The sequence below is a fragment of the Mus caroli genome, chromosome 17, assembly GCF_900094665.2.
Source record: "Mus caroli chromosome 17, CAROLI_EIJ_v1.1, whole genome shotgun sequence".
Classification (NCBI taxonomy): domain Eukaryota; kingdom Metazoa; phylum Chordata; class Mammalia; order Rodentia; family Muridae; genus Mus; species Mus caroli.
Window position 1 is genome coordinate 23,720,736 of NC_034586.1, and position 22,382 is coordinate 23,743,117.

At 50.0% G+C, this 22,382-nt stretch overlaps 1 protein-coding gene across 1 annotated transcript in view; it reads left to right on the forward strand.

Annotated features, from left to right (window-relative positions):
- The window catches only part of Uhrf1bp1 (UHRF1 binding protein 1), a 42,877-nt gene that overhangs the window by 14,495 nt on the left and 6,000 nt on the right, over positions 1–22,382 (forward strand). Inside the window, exons 2-17 of the mRNA XM_029471406.1 lie at positions 6,583–6,745; positions 6,844–6,882; positions 7,231–7,322; positions 9,102–9,291; positions 9,525–9,665; positions 10,213–10,383; positions 11,436–11,625; positions 14,004–14,090; positions 14,461–14,631; positions 14,967–15,106; positions 15,451–15,592; positions 16,027–16,220; positions 16,389–17,815; positions 19,962–20,158; positions 21,746–21,897; positions 21,984–22,134. Of these exons, the coding sequence (XP_029327266.1) occupies positions 6,583–6,745; positions 6,844–6,882; positions 7,231–7,322; positions 9,102–9,291; positions 9,525–9,665; positions 10,213–10,383; positions 11,436–11,625; positions 14,004–14,090; positions 14,461–14,631; positions 14,967–15,106; positions 15,451–15,592; positions 16,027–16,220; positions 16,389–17,815; positions 19,962–20,158; positions 21,746–21,897; positions 21,984–22,134 (3,647 nt within the window). The remainder of the gene's footprint in view (positions 1–6,582; positions 6,746–6,843; positions 6,883–7,230; positions 7,323–9,101; positions 9,292–9,524; positions 9,666–10,212; positions 10,384–11,435; positions 11,626–14,003; positions 14,091–14,460; positions 14,632–14,966; positions 15,107–15,450; positions 15,593–16,026; positions 16,221–16,388; positions 17,816–19,961; positions 20,159–21,745; positions 21,898–21,983; positions 22,135–22,382) is intronic.

Consider the following 22,382-nt stretch of genomic DNA (forward strand, 5'->3'; position numbering starts at 1 on the left):
TTTCTGAGTTCGAGGCCAGCCTGGTCTACAAAGTGAGTTCCAGGACAGCCAGGGCTATACAGAGAAACCCTGTCTCGAAAAACCAAAAAAAATTTTTTTTTCTTGTGTGTATGTTTTTCTTTTGCCTGAATATATGTCTTGTGCATCATGTGTGTGCTGTGCTGCAGGAGGCCAAAAGTTCCGATCCCCTGGAACTGGAGTTACATACATTTGTGAGCTGCCAGAGCCCCTGGCCACTGAAGCATTTCTCCAGGCCCATCAGTTTTGGAGGCTGGAGACAGGGTCTTGTTATATATTTTAGTGAGGGGGCAGAGTGCATTTGTGGATCTGGAGCAGAGGGGTTGTTGTAGGTTCTACTGTCTGCAGGTTCCTGGGGCAGGGTAGTGGAGTTGGGTGCAGAGAATGCTGGGTTCTGTCCATGTCTGTCGTGTGCTGAGTCCCAGGCTTAAGCATCAGCCAGCTATGACTCTTATGCCCAGAAGGGCAACCTTTTCTCATTTCTGATCACTTTGTTTTATATTTGCAAATTATAGGTTTTAAATTAATGGTTATCTAAGATCCTTTTTGGTAGGACATGTTGGCATATACCTGCCATCCCACACTAGAGTGTCTGAGGCAGGAGGATCAGGAATTTGAGATATGTACTCAGGAACTCAACTCCTAAGTACTGAATTCAAGGGCAGCCTGGGCTACTTGGCACCCTGACTCAAGAAAATTTCTTGCTCTTAAAGTCTGCAGGTTTAAAAACTTTGGCTTCCGAAAATTGTGTTCCACGTTCGCAAGGGTGATTGAGAGCCTTCCCGTCGCCTCTTTGGCAGATTGCATTTCTCTGGCAGAGATGAGGTTGATCTGTCTGTTTCTCCAACTTGATTTCAGCTGAGCCTCTGTGCTCAGTAATAGTAACAGATGGCCTGAAAATGTTTCCCCACATACACACATGGAACAGATACCAAGCTCCTGTTAGCCTTTCTAGCCACCCTGGCCTATGAGGGATGCTGAGTAAAGTTGGTGCCAGGGACTGCAGAGGTCAGAAAGGTACACCACAAAAAAAGCTTCTTCTAACAGATTCAGATTCCCATAGTTCCTTGAGGGGTTCACCTGGCTCCCAAGGCTGACGTAAGACAGTTGGTCTCATGATATGGCCTCAGTCTAATCTAGTTGGGCCACTCTGATGGGTTTAAAGGCTCGGAATGTTGGTAGCACAGGAAGAGCCTCAGTTCCTCGTGTCCCTGCTCCTCCCCACAACAAGCGGCTTCATGACCACCTTTTAAAACCTGTTCGTTCTCACTGCTGTAAGACTCAGGAGATAGCAGTTTAGGGAGTATTTTTTGTTTGTTTGTTTTAAAGATGGTCCCATTATGTAGCCCTGGCTGGGCGGGGCTGGGCTGGAACTCACTGTGTAGACCAGGCAGCCCTTGAATTCAGAGAGTTCTGGGAATTAAAGGTACCACTTTGTTCTGAATTCTTATTTGTTTCTGGCCCTAGGGGTCCCCTCTGGGGCTTCTTGTGTGTTGGGCATGTGAGTTACTTCTAAGGAATCCATGCTGGTTTTTTAGAGATGCTTATAAGGTGGAATCTGTTTATTGGTGAGAAATTGCATAGGATATTTTGGTTGGTGCCAGACCAGATATGCAGAGTGTGCTTGCATATCATAGAGCCTAAGTGTGCAGTATGCTGTTATATCTAGAGCCATGTACATATGTTCATTAAGAATTGCCTAAGGATCCATCACCCAGTATCCCCATCTGTAAGCGATGCATCCTTACACAGTCATCACTGTGGTCGGGTAATGTACTGAGGAGGACTGATCCCAGGGTCTTATGTTCGCTAGGCATGCACTCTGTACCTGATCTAAGTCCCCACCCCCAACCCAAAAGGCTTTGAGTATCAGTGTTCTGCTTTTGATGTTTGATACATCTTTGCTTGATCATCCAGCTGATAACAGGATGCATTCTGTGGTTGCCAGCCAGCATCTTGGTGGATGGAGACTGGGTGTTTTGCTGGGGTGGACATGAATTAGCCCTGGCATTCTCAAGAAGGACCCTGCTGATTGCATTGGGTTGGTGAAGTTCAGAAAGTTTCTGATTATATTACACTGCAACATTACACAAAAATTGAGATTTATTCTACTTCCAGGGGTTAATAAGCAGGCTGTGGGTGACTAAAGGGCAGCTTCCTTTGCCCCTTAGGTTTTTTTTTTTTTTTAATTTATTTATTGAGTTCTAGGGTTTGAGGTCAGGTCCTTGGATATGCTAGGCAAGTTGTATGCCACTAGTTGCTCCTCCAAGTGTCCTCTAACCGTTTCTGAGAGGCTTCAAGTACAGACTGTGCCAGATAGGTTCTGGATGAACTGTTAGCAGGACGAGGAGGAATGGATTTGAGTGGGGTGGCTCAGCCCGTAACCCCAGCACTTGCTAAGCTGAGGCAGGAGGGTCAGGACATCAAGGTCAGCCTAGACTCTATTCCAAACTCACTTTCAGGAAACCAAATATAACCAAAGATGCCAATGTTTGTAAACAAACATGCCATTTAAGGGATAAGCACCTACAATTTTGGCATTTGTATGGTTGATTAACAGATAAAGGGGCATCAGAATAAAGCTGGGAAGACCTGATTATAAGATATAGATAGGGCTGGAGAGATGAGAGGTTAAGGGCACTGGCTGCTCTTCCAGAGGTCATGAGTTCAATTCCCAGCAACCACATGGTGGCTCACAACCATCTATAGTGAGATCTGGTGCCCTCTTCTGGACTGCAGGCAGAACACTGTATACATAATAAATCTGATAAAAAAAGATATAAATAACTTATACAGATGAGATGGAAACTATTATTAGAGTGTGTATGTAAGTGTGTGGTTGTGTGTGTGTGTTCGTGTGTCTGAGTGCCCGTGGAAGCCAGAAGAAGGTGCAGGGTCTCCTAGGAATAAAATTACAGGCAGTTGGGAGCTGCCTGCCGCAGATGGTGAGAACCAACATTGGTCCTCTGCAGAGCGTGAGTCATCTCTCAGCCCGAGGAATGTCATTTATTTTATATCAAACTCTGGAGAGAGATTTTGGAAAGAACACAATGTAGAAATTAGTTATGTCATTTCTTTAGTATAATCACTCAGTGCTAAAAATATATAGCTTATTCTGCATTTAGAGTTTATCTCTTATCGAAGGGAGCATATAGTTAAAGGTACTTTCTCCTTTATATATGCATGGAATATATATGTTCTCCTTGGGTGGGCTTTTCAAGTTATTTTATATTTTTCTTTAAAAATATCTCGGGATGTGTGTGGTGTGCATTGGTATGTGTGCACACATGTATGTATAGTTTGTGGGATTTGGTTCTCTCCTGTCAGTGTGGGTTCCAGTGAGTGTTCTTACCTGCTGATCTCTCTACAGTCCCCCTCCTCCTTCCTGCCTTCTCTGAAAGTCTCTCCGTGGGCTCGGCAGCTGCAGTCTAGGGCTCTGGAAGTGAAAGTAGGATTGCCAGTGTGAGGCCAGCCTGGGGCTGTTATGCGTGATAGTGATCTTTGAATCCCTTAACTGTATGTGGGGCTTGGAGGGAGCTTGCTGCACCTGGAGATGATAGCAAAGGTGCCCAGCTTCCTGCTCTGCCTGCTTTTCCTCCCTAGGACCGCCCGCACTGCCCCACCCTGCCCCTTCCTTTGGGCCCTCCCCTCCATTCCTCTCTTCCAGGGCCATGCACTATACTCCTTTGCTTTTTCTTGTTTTGTTCTTTAGCAAGTGACCAAGTAGATGGACTTCTTTTTTCACCACATTTTTGTTTGCTTGTGGGCAGGTGTTCAGGAAAAGGATAGTTTTCAGGGGCAAGGACCGTTGGTAGATAGCTGGTCTCTGGTGTAAAGAGTAAAGCTGCTTCATACTTAGTTGATTTTAAAGCTTTTTGTTTTTTGGTTTTTTTTGTTTTTGTTTTTTTTTTTTTTTTTTTTTTTTTGGTTTTTCCAGACAGGGTTTCTCTGTATAGCCCTGGCTGTCCTGGAACTCACTTTGTAGACCAGGCTGGCCTCGAACTCAGAAATCCGCCTGCCTCTGCCTCCCAAGTGCTGGGATTAAAGGCATATGCCACCAAGCTCGGCTTAAAGAATTTTTTATTGTTTGTTTGTTTTTGGTGTCTGTTTTGTTTTGTTTTGTTTGGAGATAGGTTTTCTCTGTGTAGCCCTGGCTGTCCTGGAGCTAAATTCTGTAGACCAGGCTGGCCTCAAACTCTAAGAGATCCTCCTGCCTCTCCCTCCTGCCTACCAAGTGCTGTGCTGGGATGAGCGGCGTGCACACCACCCCCCCTAAAGGCATTTGAGATTTAGTGCTTAGCATGCAGGAGGCTACCTTCAGTTCCCACAAAACACACATACACCACACACACAGGCACACACACATACAGGTACACACACAGATTAAATGAATTAAAATCAGACAGCTTACATGTTAAAGTCTGGGACTTTCTTTTTCTTTTATCCTCTTGTGGAACTAAGGTGAGAGCCTGCCCTTGGCCCTTGGAAGCTCTGCTGGAAGGATGTAGCTGTAGGTGAGAGTGGTTTTCATGAGCTTACATCCTCAGGGACAGTCACAGGGTGATCGGCCTGTGACCTTCATGAGTAGAGGATGTTGACAGGTGGTGAAGGTCATGAGGGGGCCAGGGCCTGACAAGTGCTGCACTAAATGATTCTCTTAGGATCTGAATTGGATTCAGAAACAAAACTCTATCCACATGTGGTACCTTCTTGAGTCTTTCCTTTCAATGTGAAGTTAGTTAAGAGAGGCCCACAGGAATTGTTCCCCTTGTGTGTGTTCCTAAGGCAGATAAAGGAGTGTCAGAGGAAGGGCCCGCTGTCCTTTCCTGCTCTGGGCATCTGCTGTCCTTCCAGGGCGTGGTCAGCATGCCAGGCGTCAGATTGGGAGGAATCACATTTAATAAGGCTTACAGGATTAGGTTCTAGTTGTTGAGGCCAGACATTGAGTTACCTTTGTTTTTGAGCTAAGTTTGTGTGTTTTTCTTCTCACAGTGACTCGACTGGGTTCCAGAGAGAAAGATATGGAGGCAAAGCATGAGTTTGCCTTTGTTTGTTTGTTTGTTTTCTTTTTTGAGACAGGGTTTCTCTGTGTAGCCCTGTCTGTCCTGTTCTCAGAAACCCAGCCTCCTAAGTGCTGGGATTAAAAGTGTTCACCACCACTGCCTGGTGTGTGAGTTCGCCTTATGTGCACCACAGAGGCCGTGGGGGCGTTGAAGCACAGGGCTGGCATGGTAGTGACCTGCTAGTGGGACCCTATCAAGCTGGGTGGAGAGATTTTGGAGTTCTGAGTCAGAGTCTCTGTGAGATAACAGGTCGGCCATTGCCCGCCAGTGCATGGCTGGCCAGTCCCATGGGGCAGAGAGTTGCTGGCAGTAGCATGGGAAGCCTGGGGTTGCTGGGTGTTGTGGCTGCTGACCACAGGGTGGATGGTCGTTGTGTGGGATTGGTGTGGCATTGAAGGGATCTTGGGAGCGCTGGCTGTGCTGGAGAGTTGGTGGGCAGAGAGTGGCCTATGGTAGTGAGGCCGTTTTTTAAAATATTTTTCGCAACACAGGATACACTCCAAACTTTTTTTGAAAGATGTATTTATTATTTGTAGGTGTTGTATGTGCGTGTTTGTGGGTGCTCTTGGGGCAGGCAGAGGGAATTGGGTCCCTGGGAACTGGAATTAACAGGCAGTTTGAGCTGCTTGATGTGGGTGCTTGAACCAAACTCCAGTTCTCTGAAAGAGCATCCAACAGGTTTTTTTTAATTAATTTAATTATTATATGTAAGTACACTGTAGCTGTCTTCAGACACACCAGAAGAAGGTATCAGATCTCATTATAGATGGTTGTGAGCCACCATGTGGTTGCTGGGATTTGAACTCAGTATCTCTGGAAGAGCAGTCAGTGCTCTTAAACACTGAGCCATCTCTCCAGCCCACAGCCAGCAGTTTTAATTGTTGAAACACACCTTCAGCTCCTCTAGGTCTCTTTCAGTGTTAGCTGTGTGAGCCTGATCTTCAGATGTGTGCCATGGCATGTTGCACAAACACATGAGTCACGCGCACACATGGTAATAGATAAATTTTGGAAAATGAAACACCAGCTGTTGTCATTTGTGTTTCTGTTTAGTTACGGTCCTTTGTTGTCTTGTTGTCTTTGGGGCAGGGTAACTCGCATCCCGGGCTGGCTTCAGATTCATTGTGGCCTTGAACTTCATCAACACATACAGGATCACACGTGTGCACATACATCTGGCCTAGCTGCTCTGTTTTTTAGGGGACTTTTATGTGGGGATGCAGAAATAGAAGGCCGTGTAACAGGAGGATGGTGGAGACCATGCAGTGATTGACTGCGGCAGTCTGATTTACCACCGTGCCCTGGGAACGATGATATTTTACTTTTTTTTGGTTTTTCGAGACAGGGTTTCTCTGTGTAGCCCTGGCTGTCCTGGCACTCACTTTGTAGACCAGGCTGGCCTCGAACTCAGAAATCCGCCTGCCTCTGCCTCCCGAGTGCTGGGATTAAAGGCATGTGCCACCACGCCCGGCTGATGATATTTTACTATCACCCTCTGCAGGTTCACTAAGAATCTTTCCCCGGACAAAATCAACTTGAGCACTCTGAAAGGGGAGGGTCAGCTGACCCATCTGGAGCTGGACGAAGAGGTTCTGCAGAATGTGCTGGAATTGCCTACCTGGCTGGCCATCACTAGGGTCTACTGCAATCGGGCCTCCATCCGGGTGAGAGTGGGGTCTGAGCACTGTGTGTCCCGAGCCAGCAGGCTCGTCCACTTCTGGAGCGGCTCTCACAGGCCTGCATCTGTGCTTTCCTCTTTCAGATCCAGTGGACCAAGTTGAAGACACACCCGATCTGCTTGGTAATGGGCTTTTCTACTTGAAAGTAGTCTTGTTTTTTGTTTTTTTGTTTTTATTGAGACAGGGTTTCTCTAATAGCCTCAGACTATATAGCCTGTGTAGACCAGGCAGGCCTCTGCTGCCCAAGTGCTGGGATTAAAGGTGCGCACCACCACTACCTGGCATGCGTTTGTTTTTTTTTTTTAATAATGTTTTTTACTGCTCAAGCACCATTCTTAAATTCTCTCAGATCCAGACAGGAAGTTTGAAGTGTGGTTTGTGTTGGCGGTGCGAGGCTTGTAGTGCAGTCCTGTTGTCCTGCCGGTGCTGTATGAGTTCTGTGTGGACGCTTAGCTCTCTCTGTGTTCCAGTGTCTGGATAAGGTGGAGGTGGAGATGCAGACCTGTGAGGACCCTCGTCCCCCCAACGGGCAGTCTCCTATCGCCCTTGCCTCGGGACAGAGGTCAGTCCCTGGGAGCCTCGCTGAGGAGGACAGACGGGCGGGCAGCAGGCGGATGGGTGTATGGATGGATGGATGGGCAGACGGATGGGCAGATGGTCTTGCTCTGTAGCCCAGGCTGGTTTCAAACTTAGGATCTTCCTGCTTTAGCCTGTGATGTGTGTGAACCTGTATGAATGAAAAGTGTGTCTCAGTTTTCCTGGCTTAAATTAAACTGTGATTACTGAGAACTTCAAACCTACAACTGAAGCACATAAGGCGAGTACATCAAATCTCTGTGTTTCAAATGCTAGACCTCAGCAGTTACCAGCATGTTGCCTACGTTTTTTCCCGTGTACTCCAGGCTTTGAAAGCAAATCCCAGATGCCCCATTGTACTCTGTTATGACAGCACTATGGACCTTGGGGACACAGAGCCTAGCACTGAGTTACCTTCCATCATGTGGTGGAATTCAGCCCTCCCCCAGACCCTGCGAGGTCTTAGCCCAGGCTGCCTTTGTGTAGCACTGGCTGGCCTTGAACTCCCAATCCTTCTGCCTTCCCGTCCCAAGAGCTGGGCTTGCAGCTGTGCCACCATGGTCAGCTTTCCACCCAGTGGGCGGTCATTTCACCTGTAGGTTTGGCTTCATGGGCATCCATTCTGATGTGCCTGTGTGGGCATTGCACTCTTGTTTCTCAGATAAACACCTCGAGATGTAAGTGCTCAGGTGGTAACAGAAGCAGCAGTCAAATTGCTTCCCTCAGCTGCCCACACTGTACCTGCTTTTAACAGTTTATACATGTCTTCATGCCTGGAGTCACTCATGTTTCTTTTTGGAGGGTGGGCAGGGGGCTTCTTTTTCCTTCTAACGGAATATAACTTACTAAAAAAATTGTTTTTTTATTCTATCTTTTTTTTTTTCTTTCTCTCTTTTGAGACATGTTCTCACTATATAACTGGCCTAGAACTCATTGGCCTCAAACTCACAGGGATCCGCCTGCCTCTGTCTCTGGGATTAAAGGTGTGGTTCTCCAGGCCCATTCCTTTTGTTGTTTTCTTCTTTAAAGAGGTATTTGTAGGCGCTGGGGAGACGGCTCAGTGGGTGAAGCGCCTGCTTCGAAAGCGTGAGGACTGGGGTTCATCACCAGCACCTGTGTAAATGCTAGGCGCCTGTGTGTGTGTGTGTGTCCGTCCACCTGTAGGGCCAGTGCTGAAGGTGGGGAAGGGATCCCCAGAGCGGGTTGGTCTTAGACTCGCAGACATCCCCCTGTTTCTGCCTCCAAGTGCTGGGATTACTGGTGTGAACCACCACCTTCTTTCTGGGTGTCTCTCTCTTTGCCATCTCTGGCTTCTCGGGGGATGGATAAGTGTTGTTTCCTGCTGGCTACCAGAGGCAAGGCGGAGGTGGATGCATTCTTGAGCATAGTCTTGAACTATCTGCATTTCTTTCATCTTCCCACTGCGTATCCATGGTATTTGGTGTCTTTGAAGATTGCACAGACACTTAGAGGCTGCAGAAGGTGGCTGAGGTTAGGAGCTCTGGCTGCTCTCTGAGCAGATCTGGGTTCTGTAACTCCAGCCAGGATGAGGTATCTGATTCCCTTCTTTGACTCTGTGGGCCCAACAACCACGAGATGTGCAGACACACAGGCAGTGCACTCATACACAGAAGCAAAAATAAAACAAATATCAAGAAAATCCCCAACCAAAAATTTAGGGGGGGGGGAACAGAGAAGTAAGGAAAATAAGCAGCCATGTTGACCGCTACCCCGGCCCTGACTGCCATCTCCTCTGTACGTGCAGTGAGTATGGCTTTGCTGAGAAGGTGGTGGAGGGAATGTTCATTGTGGTCAACTCCATCACCATCAAGATCCACTCCAAGGCCTTCCATGCTTCCTTTGAACTGTGGCAGCTCCAGGGTTATAGTGTCAACCCCAACTGGCAGCAGAGCGACCTGCGTCTGACCCGCATCACTGATCCCCGCCGAGGAGAGGTGACAGCCTTAGCATTCTGGGGGGTGGTGAGTGGAGGGATGCCAAGTAGGGGGAACCCCTGAGAATTCTATTCCCTGTTGGAGCTGTCCCCCTTTGTCCTTTCTGTCCAGAGTGACTGCTCAGCTATGGGTGTGAACCCAAGCCTGTGCTGTTGGGATGCTGGCTGAGAGCGGCAGCTTAGCCCCCGGGCCTCCTGAGCCACAGACTGAAGCTTTTACTCTCCTTCCTCCAGGTTTTAACATTTAAGGAAATAACTTGGCAGACCCTCCGAGTTGAGGCAGACGCCATAGAAAATGGTGATCAGGACCCAGTTACCACCCCACTGAGGCTCATTACCAACCAAGGCCGCATCCAGATAGCCCTCAAGAGAAGAGTGAGTGAGTTCCCTGTGCCAGGAAACTTGTAGAAGTTGGTATTGTGCCACTGTCCTCATGGCCTCTCTATTGTGGGAGAAGCTTCGTCATCCTGTTCCGGTACTTTCAGAAACCAGTTTCCACCCGTATTATGTACACACTGGCCCGAGCATCTCTGGGCCAGCTGGTACTTTCGGTAAATCAAGTAAACCTGAGTCCTTGTGTAAGAAGTCAGCTGGTGGGGCTGGTGAGATGGCTCAGCAAGTAAGAGCATCCGACTGCTCTTCTGAAGGTCCTGAGTTCAAATCCCAGCAACCACATGGTGGCTCACAACCATCCGTAATGAGATCTGACTCCCTCTTCTGGTGTGTCTGAAGACAGCTACAGTGTACTTACATATAATAAATAAATAAATCTTTAAAAAAAAAAAAAGAAGTCAGCTGGCTTGCCAAAGTGCTTGATGGTCCTCTTCACCTGGAAGGTGAAGGCTGCCAGGAATGACAGCACAGTCACTTTGAGGCCTTGGAAGACACAAGGAGCTAAACTGTGTTCTCTGTGACCCCTCAGACCAAAGACTGCAATGTGGTCGCCTCCAAGTTGACCTTCCTCCTGGACGACCTGCTCTGGGTGCTGACGGACTCACAGCTCAAGGCGATGATGAAGTATGCCGAGTCGCTGAGTGAGGCCATGGAGAAGTCTGCCCAGCAGAGAAAGAGCCTGGCTCCTGAGCCTGTGCAGGTGAGAGGCACACCAGGCATCTGCCTAGGCTGGGGAGGCAGGTGGTTAGCCCGAATTTGTGCTGGTGTTGGGGGAATGGAGGCCTTTTTTGGCTTGCTTATAGGGTTCACCACATGTGGAGTTGCTTGGGCCTGTCTCACTGTGTTCCCCGTGTGTCAGATGGAGGGCTAGCCTCGGCTCACTGGGTTCCCCCATGTGTCAGATGGAGGGCTAGCTTCTGCTCACTGGGGTCCCCCGTGTGTCAGATGGGGGGCTAGCCTCTGCTCACTGGGTTCCCCTGTGTGTCTGATGGGGGGCTAGCATCTGCTCACTGGGTTCCCCTGTGTATCAGATGGGGGGCTAGCCTCTGGAGGGAGGAAGTGACATGAGCCTCTTGTCCCTGCCCTTGGGACATCACACGTCTTGGAAGATAGACAGTTGACAAGTTGCTCATGTGTACTGTGGCTGTTGCTGTAACAGGTAACCCCCATGCGCTGAGAACACAGAGGAGAGCCCTGCCCACCAGGACGACGGTGCACTTAGCAAGGATAGTCTAGAGGAGGTGACTGAGGGCAACTGAGGCCTGAGGACACAGTCACTAGACTTGGGACGGGTGGGCTGTTGGGGTTTGAGTTTCTTTCTCAGGAGAGTGCTCAGTGAGACACTAGACAGCAGTGTCACTAGACAGAGATGGAAAGGGGGGTGCATTACATCATGGTTTTACTCATGTGGACCTAAGCTTATAGAAAGCGTCAAAGGGAACCTCTCAGAGCCTGGACATGACGCCTGTGTGTCTGTCTGCATGTCTGCCTGCCTGTCTTTTTCTTCTCTCTCTCTCTCTCTCTCTTTCACTTTATTATTATTATTATTATTATTGTATGTCCGTTGGTGGTTTTGCTGCACGCATGTTTATATGAGGGCAATTGGATCCCTTTGGAACTGGAGTGTTATCCACAGGAGTGTTCACAGACAGGTGTGAGCCACCCTGTGGGTGCTGGGAATCGGCCAGTGCTATCAACCAGCGAGCCACCTCTCCAGCCCCTGACGGACGTCCTTCTCTCTGTCACAAGTAGACCACTCCACCTGCTCCCAGTGCCCAGCAGACTTGGGCCCAGGCATTCGGTGGCAGCCAGGGCAGCAGCAGCAGCAGCAGTCGTCTCAGCCAGTATTTTGAGAAATTTGACGTGAAGGAGTCTTCCTACCACCTCCTCATCTCTCGCCTGGACCTGCACATCTGTGATGACAGCCAGTCCCGAGAGCCAGGTATGCAGAGGCCTGCGCCCGGCTGCTCAGCCCGTCCACTGCTGTCGGTCTTGGGCAGAGCCTCGGATGAAGGCTCTTCCAACCGACACTGCCCTCTAGCCTTCAGCCTTCAGTTAGCTCCCGGAATCTCAGGCACTGCTTGGGACGCAGCCCTCCTGGGATAGCTCTGTGTCAGTGGGAGGGAGAGCTCTTTAGCCTTTAGAGCATGCTGGAGCCAGCTGTCACACAGCACACATAGCAGGTCCTTTCCCACCATGCAGATGCAGAGCTTCATGGCCAGAGCCTGACCAGCGTGACCCTTACCTCCCGAGGTCTCCAAATGCTGGTGTTTGCCAGAGGTTGAGAACCACTGATGAGGATTTTAGGAAAAATAAATTGAGTCTAGGAGACCTCAGCAGATTTGTCCCTTCATTAGAGCTGAGGAGTGAACACAGACCTTGTATGTATCCATACAGACGGGTGTTGTGCCCCCAGCTCCACCCAGAACCAGAATGTTCAGAGTTGAGTCATTTTAGTACTGTGTTGTGATTGTCAGATGTGGTGGCACACAGCTTTAATCCCAGCACTCAGGAGGCAGAGGCAGGCGGATCTCCATGAGTTCAATGCCAGCCCAGGCTACACAGAGGAACCCCGTCTCAAAACCTCCCCCATTTATATATACTGTATTTATATGTGTAGAGAGGTTATGTTATATTAGTGATATACTTAAAATAGTATCACACATGTGTATTATATTTATTCAGAACGATTGACTTTTTTTTTTTTGGCAGATTTTTTTTTATTAGATATTTTCTTTATACACATTTCAAATGCCATCCTGAAAGTTGCCTATACTCTCCCTCTGCCCTGTTCCCCTACCCACCAACTCCCGCTTCTTGGCCCTGGTGTTTTCCCTGTACTGGGGCATATAAAGTTTGCAATACCAATGGGCCTCTCATTCCAGTGATGGCCGACTAGGCCATCTTATGCTACATATGCAGCTAGAGATACAAGCTCTGGAGGTACTGGTTAGTTCATAATGTTGTTCCACCTATAGGGTTGCAGACCCCTTCAGCTCCTTGGGTGCTTTCTCTAGCTCCCCCATTGGGGGCCCTGTGTTCCATCCTATAGCTGACTGTGAGCATCCACTTCTGGATTGACTTGTTTCTTTATGATCCCCGCAGAAACCAGGAACCTTTCACTTACCTTCTTTGACTGTCCTCGTGTAGGAAGTCAGTGAAGTCCGCCTGTCCTCATTTACCGCAGCCATTGTCAGGCTCCAGAGCCATGCTGCACTGGCTCAGGGGACCTGGAGTTTGGTTTTGACTCCCTGCTTACCCAGTCAGCGCTGTCCCTTCCCCTTTCACTTGCGGTTTTCCGTGCTCACCTGTGTCAGCCCTTTCTCTTCTGTACGCCGCTAGCCGTGGGCTGGGCTGCATTTGCTATTCGCTTCTCACCTACTTGCGTTGGTGGTGCTGAGGGTTGAACCCCTCGCTTGGTGAGCGCTGTGCGGCGGTGCTGGCCCGCCAAGCCCAGCCGCAGCTGCTGTGTATTTACCTCTTGTAATGAGGCCAGGATTCACTTTCGGAGACGGACAGTGCCTGCCCTTTGTCTTTTCCACCAAGCAGCATGCCTGGGTAGTCGGCTTCTCCTGGCTCTTGCAGAAACTCCACCTCCACTTGAGCAACGACAGTGTAAACCTGGCTTTGCCACTGGAGGAAGCGATTATTAGAACAGCTACTCTTGTGTAGTAATTTCTTCCCAGTGTTGCCTAGGGCCTTGGAGTGGTGGTGAATGCCTTTAATCCTGGATGGGTCCCTTGAGTCTGAGGCCAGCCTGGGCCACGCTGTGCGCTCGCTGGTGGTGTGATGCGTCCGTGATCCTATTGCTCTGGATGCTGTGGCAGAAGTATTGCCATGAGCTTAAGGCCAGCGTGTGCCACGTGACAAGACCCTGTAGCACACTTTTGCTGTTGTGCGGGTGATAAGTGTAGCTGTTGGGAGGTAGAGGCAGGAGGATCAGGAGTTCAAGGTCACTCCTGGCTATTGGAAGTATGAGACTAACCTCAGATTAATGAGACCTTCCATAAAAAGCAATGAAACTCCACAAAGCATTATCAGTGATGATAGGTTTAGATTTAACTTCAATACTAATAGCTTTAAAGCAGCTCATTTAAAACAGTTACTATTGTTTCTTATTCATGAGTTGAACAAAGGAATCTTTATGTATTGTTTTTAGTATAGAAAGGACAGATGGGGCTCATCAGTTAAGAAGACTGGTTACTCCTGCAGGAGGATCGGGGTTCAGCCCTGCAGAGGGCTTCCTAGTGGTTCGGGCGATGCTCGGGTTTCTCTGCTCCTCTAGCGCTGTTCACCTGTGTCTCTCTCTCTCTCTCATAGGTGTCTCTGCAAACAGACTCACGGGTGGTGCTATGCAGCTCACCTTCCGCAGGATGGCGTTTGACTACTACCCCTTCCATCGGGCAGGTTAGAGAAACTTCACGTGTTCTAGCATGGCCCCGGACATTTGAGGACCGAGGACATTGCTGCATGTGCTTAGAGGGTGCTTGGAGTTTTTCTGGGATGACATCTCTAACCCTGGGTGGTGTCTAAGCCCCTCAGGGTCAGTGGGTTTAAAAGCTCTCTAGTAGCCCAGAGCCAGAAGTGGCCCCTTCCTCGAGCCCCCTAGGGAGTGAGAGCTGCATGTGGAGCTTGGAAGGGCATGGTGTTCTCAGAACACGTTTCTTCTTATCCCAGGAACCTCTGAGTTGGGGTTGGGATGTAATTCTGAATTTTGACTTCCTAGGGCACTGGACTGTGTTCCTGGGCTGAAATCATGTTCTTCTCCATCCCCCAGGTGACAGCTGTAGACACTGGGTGCGGCACTGTGAGGCCATGGAAACCCGAGGCCACTGGGCCCAGCAACTGGTGACAGAGTTTCAGAGTCGGGTGGAGAAGCAGTGTGAGGGGGGCAGTGTGAAGCCCCCGTGGCTGTTGGGGGTGGACCCTCCCTTCCGGAGGAAAGCAGGCAGGTTTTAGCACCCCCACCCCAGGAGTCTACTTGCTCATCCTTTTGCTGACCTCAGCCTTAAGTAGCTGGTGAAGGTGAAGCACTGTCTCTTGGCCCCAGCTGCCCAGCTGCTCTAGTGTGATGCCTGTGACCCTGTCTTCTGGAGCCCCCTCTGTCTCAAGCTTACCCAGACAAGTAGCCGTTGTCTCAAGCTTACCCAGCTGGTCACCGAGCTCCCACCCAGCGGTTTGGCTCCCTTTGCCACTTCGTGCCATTACTGACCCTGGTTTACCTTCTCGATTTTATTAATAATGAGCAACGAATGTATCTACTTCCCTTTCCTTTTTATTTAGATTCTTTCTCTAGTCCTGGAAAGAGTCCTCTGGACAAAAGCCCTACTCAGGGCCGGCAGGCTGCCTTTGGGGCTCCGGCATGGAATCGCTTACGCTCTAGCTGCCTGGTTGTACGGGTAGATGACCTGGACATCCATCAGGTGAGGACATGGGGACACTGGGGTGTAGGGTGTTGAGGAACAACATGAACCAAGATGTAGAACCCAGGACTTGTTAGCCTCATTTTTAAAGAGGTGGCCAGTTGCTGTTGAGCATGGCCTCTGAGCGAGGCCTTGGCATGTTCTCGGAGTGTTGATTACAGCCTCTGCTGAAATCGAGCTTGGACTGGCTACATGGGACCCATCCCCAAACCAACAGCGGAGTGGCTGGGGACAGTGCAGAGCGCACATCACAGTGCGTGGCATGTGCATGGGAGCCTCCCCTCAGGGGAGGACGTTGTTCTGGGTGTGGTGACTCAGGCTCACAGTGACTTGTGTTTACTCAGGTTTCCACAGCTGGACAGCCAAGTAAGAAGCCATCCACTCTGCTCTCCTGCAGCCGCAAGCGCCACCACCTCCCGCCTCAGGTGGCTGCCATCCACGTACAGTTCACAGAGTATTACTTCCCGGATAATCAGGAGCTTCCGGGTAAGCTGGGCTGCCATTTCCTCTGGTGCCGCTCTTCACCTTTGTCAACATTGAGGCCACTGTATATGGTCTCACTTGTGGCGAGTCAGTTTTGTTGAAGTTAAAACTGCCCTGGGGTGAGGGGTGAGGGCTCAGCTGATAGAGTGCTTACCCAGCAGGCGTGATTGACTGGGGAGATGCACACCTGAAATCTCAGCACTCGGGGAGGTGGAGGCAGGAGGATCAGAAGTTGATAGTCTCTCGAGGTCGTCCATGGCTACATGTGAGTGTGAGGTCAGCCTGGAGTCTGTGAGACCTCATCTCAAAAGCAGAACAAGGAAAGCCGTGCCGTGTGCAGGGCTCCGGTGTCTTTACTATTGGGCTAGTGCAGCTTGCTGGTCTGTGAGCATCTAGCTGCCGCCTTGTACGTGACGTTCTGTGTTCTCTGCTTCCAGTTCCCTGTCCTAATCTCTACATCCAGTTAAATGGGCTGACGTTTACCGTGGATCCTGTCAGCTTGCTTTGGGGAAACCTCTTCAGTCTAGATTTATACCGAAGCTTGGAGCAGTTTAAAGCCATCTATAAGCTGGAAGCTTCGAGGGGAAAAGATGAGCATGTGGACGTCCGACTGGACGCATTCTGGTTGAAGGTAGGGCCAGAGCTGGGCTTTGTCACTTGTGGGGAGACACAGCTACATTCCCTCCAAGGTGGTGAGCTGTAGTTCTGCTGTGTCTACTTGGCAGAAGCAGGAAAATTGGCTTCAGATGCCCTGTGCTTGCTGGTATGGCCTTAACTGTGTCTCGCTCGCTCTCTGAAGGTGAGCTTCCCTCTGGAGACGAGAGAGCTGGCGAAGCTGCATCGTCCCCAGGCGCTGGTCCTTTCCACGTCCGCCATGATTGCCACCAATACCCGGCATGCCCCGAACTGCACTCGCCCAGACCTCCAAAGTCTCTTCCAGGGATTCGCTGCCACCGAGTTCTTTCGTTGTAGCTACGGTCACTTTCCCCAGGTGGCAGGGGGCTTCAGCCTTCTGCACATGCTCTTCCTGCATCATGCTTTCCAGATGGACTCCCTCCCTCCTCAGAGGCCAGCCGCATCCCAGGATCTTTGGTCCCTGCATTTCACCCAGATCTCCTTGGACTTTGAAGGCACAGAAAACTTCAAAGGCCATACCCTGAATTTTGTGGCTCCCTTCCCCTTGTCCATTTGGGCCTGCCTTCCTGTCCGCTGGCAGCAAGCCCAGGCACGGCGGCTCCTTTTGGCTTCGGAAGGGAGGCTAAAACCGTCAGCCAGCTTTGGCAGTCCTGTGCACTCTGAAGCCCTTGTCCCTGAGTCTGTGTCCCATCAGAGGTCAAAGACAGAGCGAGATTTGAAGAGCCTCTCAGGCTCTACAGAAGGCCCGGTGGCGGTGAGAGAAGGTGATGCTGGTGTGGACCACAAAGGCCGTGTGGCAGACCTGGAGGATGTGGCTGACATTCACATGCTTGTCCACTCCACTGCCCATGTCAGAGTGAGGCTCGACCACTACCAGTACTTGGCCCTGCTGCGCCTCAAGGAGGTGCTAGAGGGCCTTCAGGAGCAGCTGACAAAGGACACAGAGGCCATGACCGGGTCTCCCCTGCAGGACCAGACCCTGTGCATTGGCGTTCTCTTCCCTAGTGCCGAGGTGGCTCTCCTCATGCATCCTGCCCCTGGGACTGCTCACGCAGACTCTGCAGGCTCAGACACCACCAGCCTCATAGACTCTGAGCTGTCACCATCCGAGGACCGGGAGCCAAAGTCTGATGCCTCCTCAGACCAGGGCGCAGTAAGCCCCGAGAAGGTGCTGAGGGACGGCAGCACTGAGAACCTGGCTGCGTCCCAGGAGAGGCTGCCCAGCGATGGAGAGCTACCAGACCCAGGCCCACGTGCACAGCAGCCTGTAGGGAAGAGCCACGAGGCGGTTGAGTCTCTCCAGGCCAAGAAGCTGAGCCGAGCTCAGAGTGCCAGCTCCCCGGCTGCGCTGAAGTCCCCGGCGGACAGGGATGCTGCTCTGAACGGCCAAGGCGAGCCTGTGCCCTTGAGGAGCATTGAGGGGGACCTGTCCAGCGCTATTCACATGACCAAGGATGCCACCAAAGAGGCGCTTCACGCTACCGTGGACCTCACCAAGGAGGCTGTGTCCCTGACTAGGGATGCCTTCAGTTTGGGGAGAGATCGAATGACTTCTACCATGCACAAGATGTTGTCCTTGCCTCCTGCCAAGTGAGTGTTCCTTAGCCTCCTTCTGGGGAAAGGCCTCTGCTTTCTCTCGGGTCTGATCACTGGGCTCCCTGCGGTGTGCACTCTTAGAGAAAGAGAACGTCAATGCACACGGTCTGTAGCCCTCCAGGATGTTGTAGCCTCGCAGCTCCCGACACAGATTAGGCTGCATTGGGCATCTGTATTTTGTCCTTGGTTTTGCTAAAGAAATCAAGACCTGACAAATGCTAGGTTGTGCCGTTAGCACCGAGCCATACTCCTTAGCCCAAGTAATGGTGTGTTTGCTTGTGTTTTGAGATAAGACAATGTCTTACCATAGTCCTTCTGGTCTGGAATGAACTCCCTCCTTTATTTTTTTTTTATACTGAAACGAAAGTTTTATTAGTGCTGAAACAGCGAGATATTTTACACATAACTTTCTTCTGGCCTTGTCTTCTTGAGTCTTTGCATTACAGATGTGTGCCACAGCACCTGATTTTGCTGTAATAATCATTGCAGTGGTTATCTTGTAATATATTTGTTAAATTTGATGCCCAGACAGACCCTTGTATCTCCAGTGTATGGCTAGGAATCTGCTGCTTGAGAGGGAGGCTGTGCTCGCAGACTCACCTGCTGAACTGAGGAGCCGGCCTTCGCTCTCGCTCCGTGAGGCAGCCCTGGGAGCCTCTGTCTGCCAGAGCGGTGGAGGAGGAAAGTCAGGCTGAGCTCTGACTGTGTGTGGGTCCTGTGCTAAATGTGGCCAGAAGGGCGGGAAAAGCAGCTTTCCTGTGAGCTTCTGTGGTCTTAGGAAGGACAGTGCAGCGTGAGGAGCCTCTCCTGGGGCGTTGGGTGACTCACAGGCCATGGTGTAACAGCTAAGGAGTTAGAGCTTCGCTTCTTCTTGTATTAAATACATTTATTTCTTTTTGTGTATGGGTATTTTTATCCTGCAAGAAGGCCAGAACAGGGCATCAAATCCCCTGGGGTTGGGTTTACAGATGGTTGTGAGCCACTGTCTGGGTGCTGGGAATTGATCTCAGGTCTTTTGGAAGAACAGCCAGGGCTCTTAACCAGAGCCAGCGCTCCTGCCCTCATTTCTCATGTTCTTGTGGGTGTACATGTGTGTGTGTGTGTGTGGAGGGCCACGGTGGTGTTTGGAATCATTCCGGATCACTCTTGCCTCCTGACCTTCTGAGGCAGAACCTCTTAAGTCAAACCCCGAGCTCACCCATCCATGAAGTCTAGCTAGTGAGCTTGCCTGTCTCTGCCTTCCAAGCCTGAGTGAGCAGTGGGATGCCGTGTCCACTGGGTTTTGTGGGCTCTTGGGCTCTGAACTCTGGTCTTCATACTTGGGTGGCAGCTGTTTTAGCTGAGGAACCATCTCCCCTGCTCCTTGGAGCTTTCTTCTGTATGAATGTGTGCCTGCAAGGGCAGTCAGCCACGGACGGAGGAGAGGAAACGGCAAAGGATCTGTGGGGCTTGGGGAGATGGCCTGGTTGGTTTCCCAGGGCAAACAGAAAAGAAAGCTGACCGTATGCCTGTAACGTTAGCACTAGTGAAGAGGAGACCAGATCTGCAGTTGAGGGAGATGCCCGGACTTCACATGCATCTGTTGACAGGCACACGCACATACACATCAGCACACACACATACGAAGGGGTACCAGTAGTGTGATAACACCAGACTGAAGGGCCCTGTGTGCCAGGTCTTTACCCACTGAATTCCTGTAGTCTTGTGGGACACATGTGATACCACACCACTGCTTCCTACTGAGGAAATGGCTCTGTGCTGAGGCTCTCATGGCTCCTCTGGAACGGGAGTTCTCACTGTTTTACAAAATGCCAGAGTCAGTTTAGCTACCCTGCACTTGTCACCCAGAGCCGCAGAGTGGCGCTGCAGGAGTGGCTCAGCCTAAGAGCTGTTGCTGCCCTTGCCGGGCTCAAACTACTTGCTCTCACCAGGGTGGTAGTAGTTGACCTCTTCTGTGGGTGGTGTGACTCCAAATAACCTTGAGATTTAATGGTACTAGTTGGGATTCAGAAAGGCTCCTGGCGGAGGCAAGTGTGTGTTCACATTACCTGTCAGAACTGGGGAAGCAGATCAGCCTGAGGATGAGGGGCTGAGCCAGTCAGTGGGCGGTGGTGATTTTGTTTTTGTTTTTAAAACACAGGGAGGCCATGGCCAAGCCAGATGAGGGGGTGGTGGCCCCAGTGAGTGGGGGTGCTGCCCGGCTCCGGTTTTTCTCCATGAAGAGGACAGTCTCTCAGCAGTCATTTGACGGTGTCTCATTGGATAGCGGTGGCCCCGATGACCGGATTTCAGTGGACAGCGATGGCAGTGACAGCTTTGTGATGCTCTTGGAGTCTGGTATGTGGGAGCCCGGCTACATTATCCCGAGAGGGCTCTCTCTGGCTGATGCTCACCCCAGCAGGGTTCAGGTGGAGCGGAGATAGAATAAAATAGACACTTTCCTAACCAAACAAAAGAGAAAATTTAGTACATTTGCTCTTATGGCCTGATCTCTGCATTTCCTAGGTTATTTTTATATTTAGATTTTGGGGTTTATAATGGGGTGGGTGGGGGCTATCTCATGTAATCCATGCTAGCCTTGAAGTCACTATTCTTCTGCCTCTCAAGTGCTGGGGTCACAGGCATCCACCACACACTCCCGTCTCTCTTACAGGTCACTGTTTAATACTTAAGAAGATCTTAGTGGTCTTAAGGCTACAAGGTCACCTGACCAGGGTTGGTTTTGTGTCTGCTGTCAGTGACACACGTTTGCTGTCTGATCTTTGTTTTGCCTGTATATATATATTTTTAATTTTGAAAATCTTCTCTTCTCTTCTCTTCTCTTCTCTTCTCTTCTCTTCTCCTCCATTTTCGAGACAGGGTTTCTCTGTGTAGCCCTGGCTGTCCTGGAATTCACTCTGTGGACCAGGCTGGCCTCGAACTCAGAGAGATCTCTGCCTCCTGAGTGCTGGGATAAAAGGGGTGACACACAGCCCAGTTTTTCTCCACATTCTTGCCAACACCTGTTCTCTATTTTGGGAGGAGGGTGTTGGCGTTTTAAAAAGATGTTTAATTGTCTTAGTGTTGCGTCTCTATGGGTATGTGCATGTCAGTACACATAAAAAGAGGCCTCTGGAGCTGAAGTCACAGACAGTTGTTAGGCACTGGGAACAGACCCAGGCCTTCTGCAGGAGCAGCCAGTGCTGTTAACCACTGAGCCATCTTTTTGGTCTCTGCCTTTGGCTTATTATTATTATTATTATTTTTAAAGGTTTATTTACTTTCCACTTTTATGTATGTGTGTACACCGTAGCTCTCTTGAGACACAACAGAAGGGGGCATCTCATTCCAGATGGCTGTGAGCCACCATGTGGTTGCTGGGATTTGAACTCAGGACCTCTGGAAGAGCAGGCAGTGCTCTTAACCGCTGAGCCATCTCTCCAGCCCCTGCCTTTGGCTTTTGAGTCATCACTGTGTAGGCTGGCTATACAAGACTCTAGGTTTTAATGTGTGTAGTGTAGTATTTCCTTTCCTTTCAAGCCTAAATATTGTTCTTTGTATATATACCATACACTGATTATCTGTTACATATATTATTCTTTGTATATCTATGCCATTTGCTGGTTATCTGTTTTATATATATATATATATATATATATATATATATATATATATATATATGTATATTTATTGTTCTTTGTATATCTATACCATATGCTGATTTTCTGTTGACCACCAGCGGACATACAGGTTGCTTCTATTTAGACTTGTGTTAAATTTGACCAAATACATTACACTTTTAAAAAAACAACAGTCCTTAAATCCATCAGCTCTCTGGTTCGCTTTATTTATTTTCAGAGTTGTTCCTGGTTTTAGAGGTTGAATGTGAACAGATCTTTCTGACTTCTGAATTTAAATCTTTCATTGCTTTCTTCTTCATTGCAGAGTCTGGTCCAGAGTCTGTTCCACCAGGATCTGTCACAAGCATCTTGGATGATAGTGGCATCCAGGGGAGCCCTGTTACGGATAGTGGTGGCCAGGGGTTGCCAGAGACCAACAGCTCAGCATCAGCCAGCGGAGACCTCGTCATGCACTCGGTGTGCTGCCTGGCTTTGTGCAGAGGGGAGGTTCTCTGCCCGGTGCAAAGCTCGGGACTTAAAACTAAGGCAATCTCTTCTGACAGGTGTCAATACTGGTCTTGAAGGTGAACGAAGTATCACTTGGGATTGAGGTTCGTGGTGAGGACCTGGCTGTAGCCTTGCAAGCAGATGAGCTGGCCCTGCAGCAGCTGGGCACCGTGGGACTCTGGCAGTTTCTACATGGACAGTGCCCAGGTATGGGTGATAACCATTCCAGAATAGTGGGCCGTCCCCAAGGTGGGAGAGCTTAGCCAGCACCCAGCGCCTTGCTATAAGGACAGCGGCTGTAGGCCACGCAGTTGTCTTTTCTCTAGCAGCCGTTGGGGAAGATGTCTGAGAATCCCGGCTACAGCAGGGCTTGCCCTGTGCCTCACGTTCCCTGGGTTGTGTCCATCCTCACCTCCAGGCTTAACCAGGAGTGGCCTCTCCTTTGCCTTGCGGCT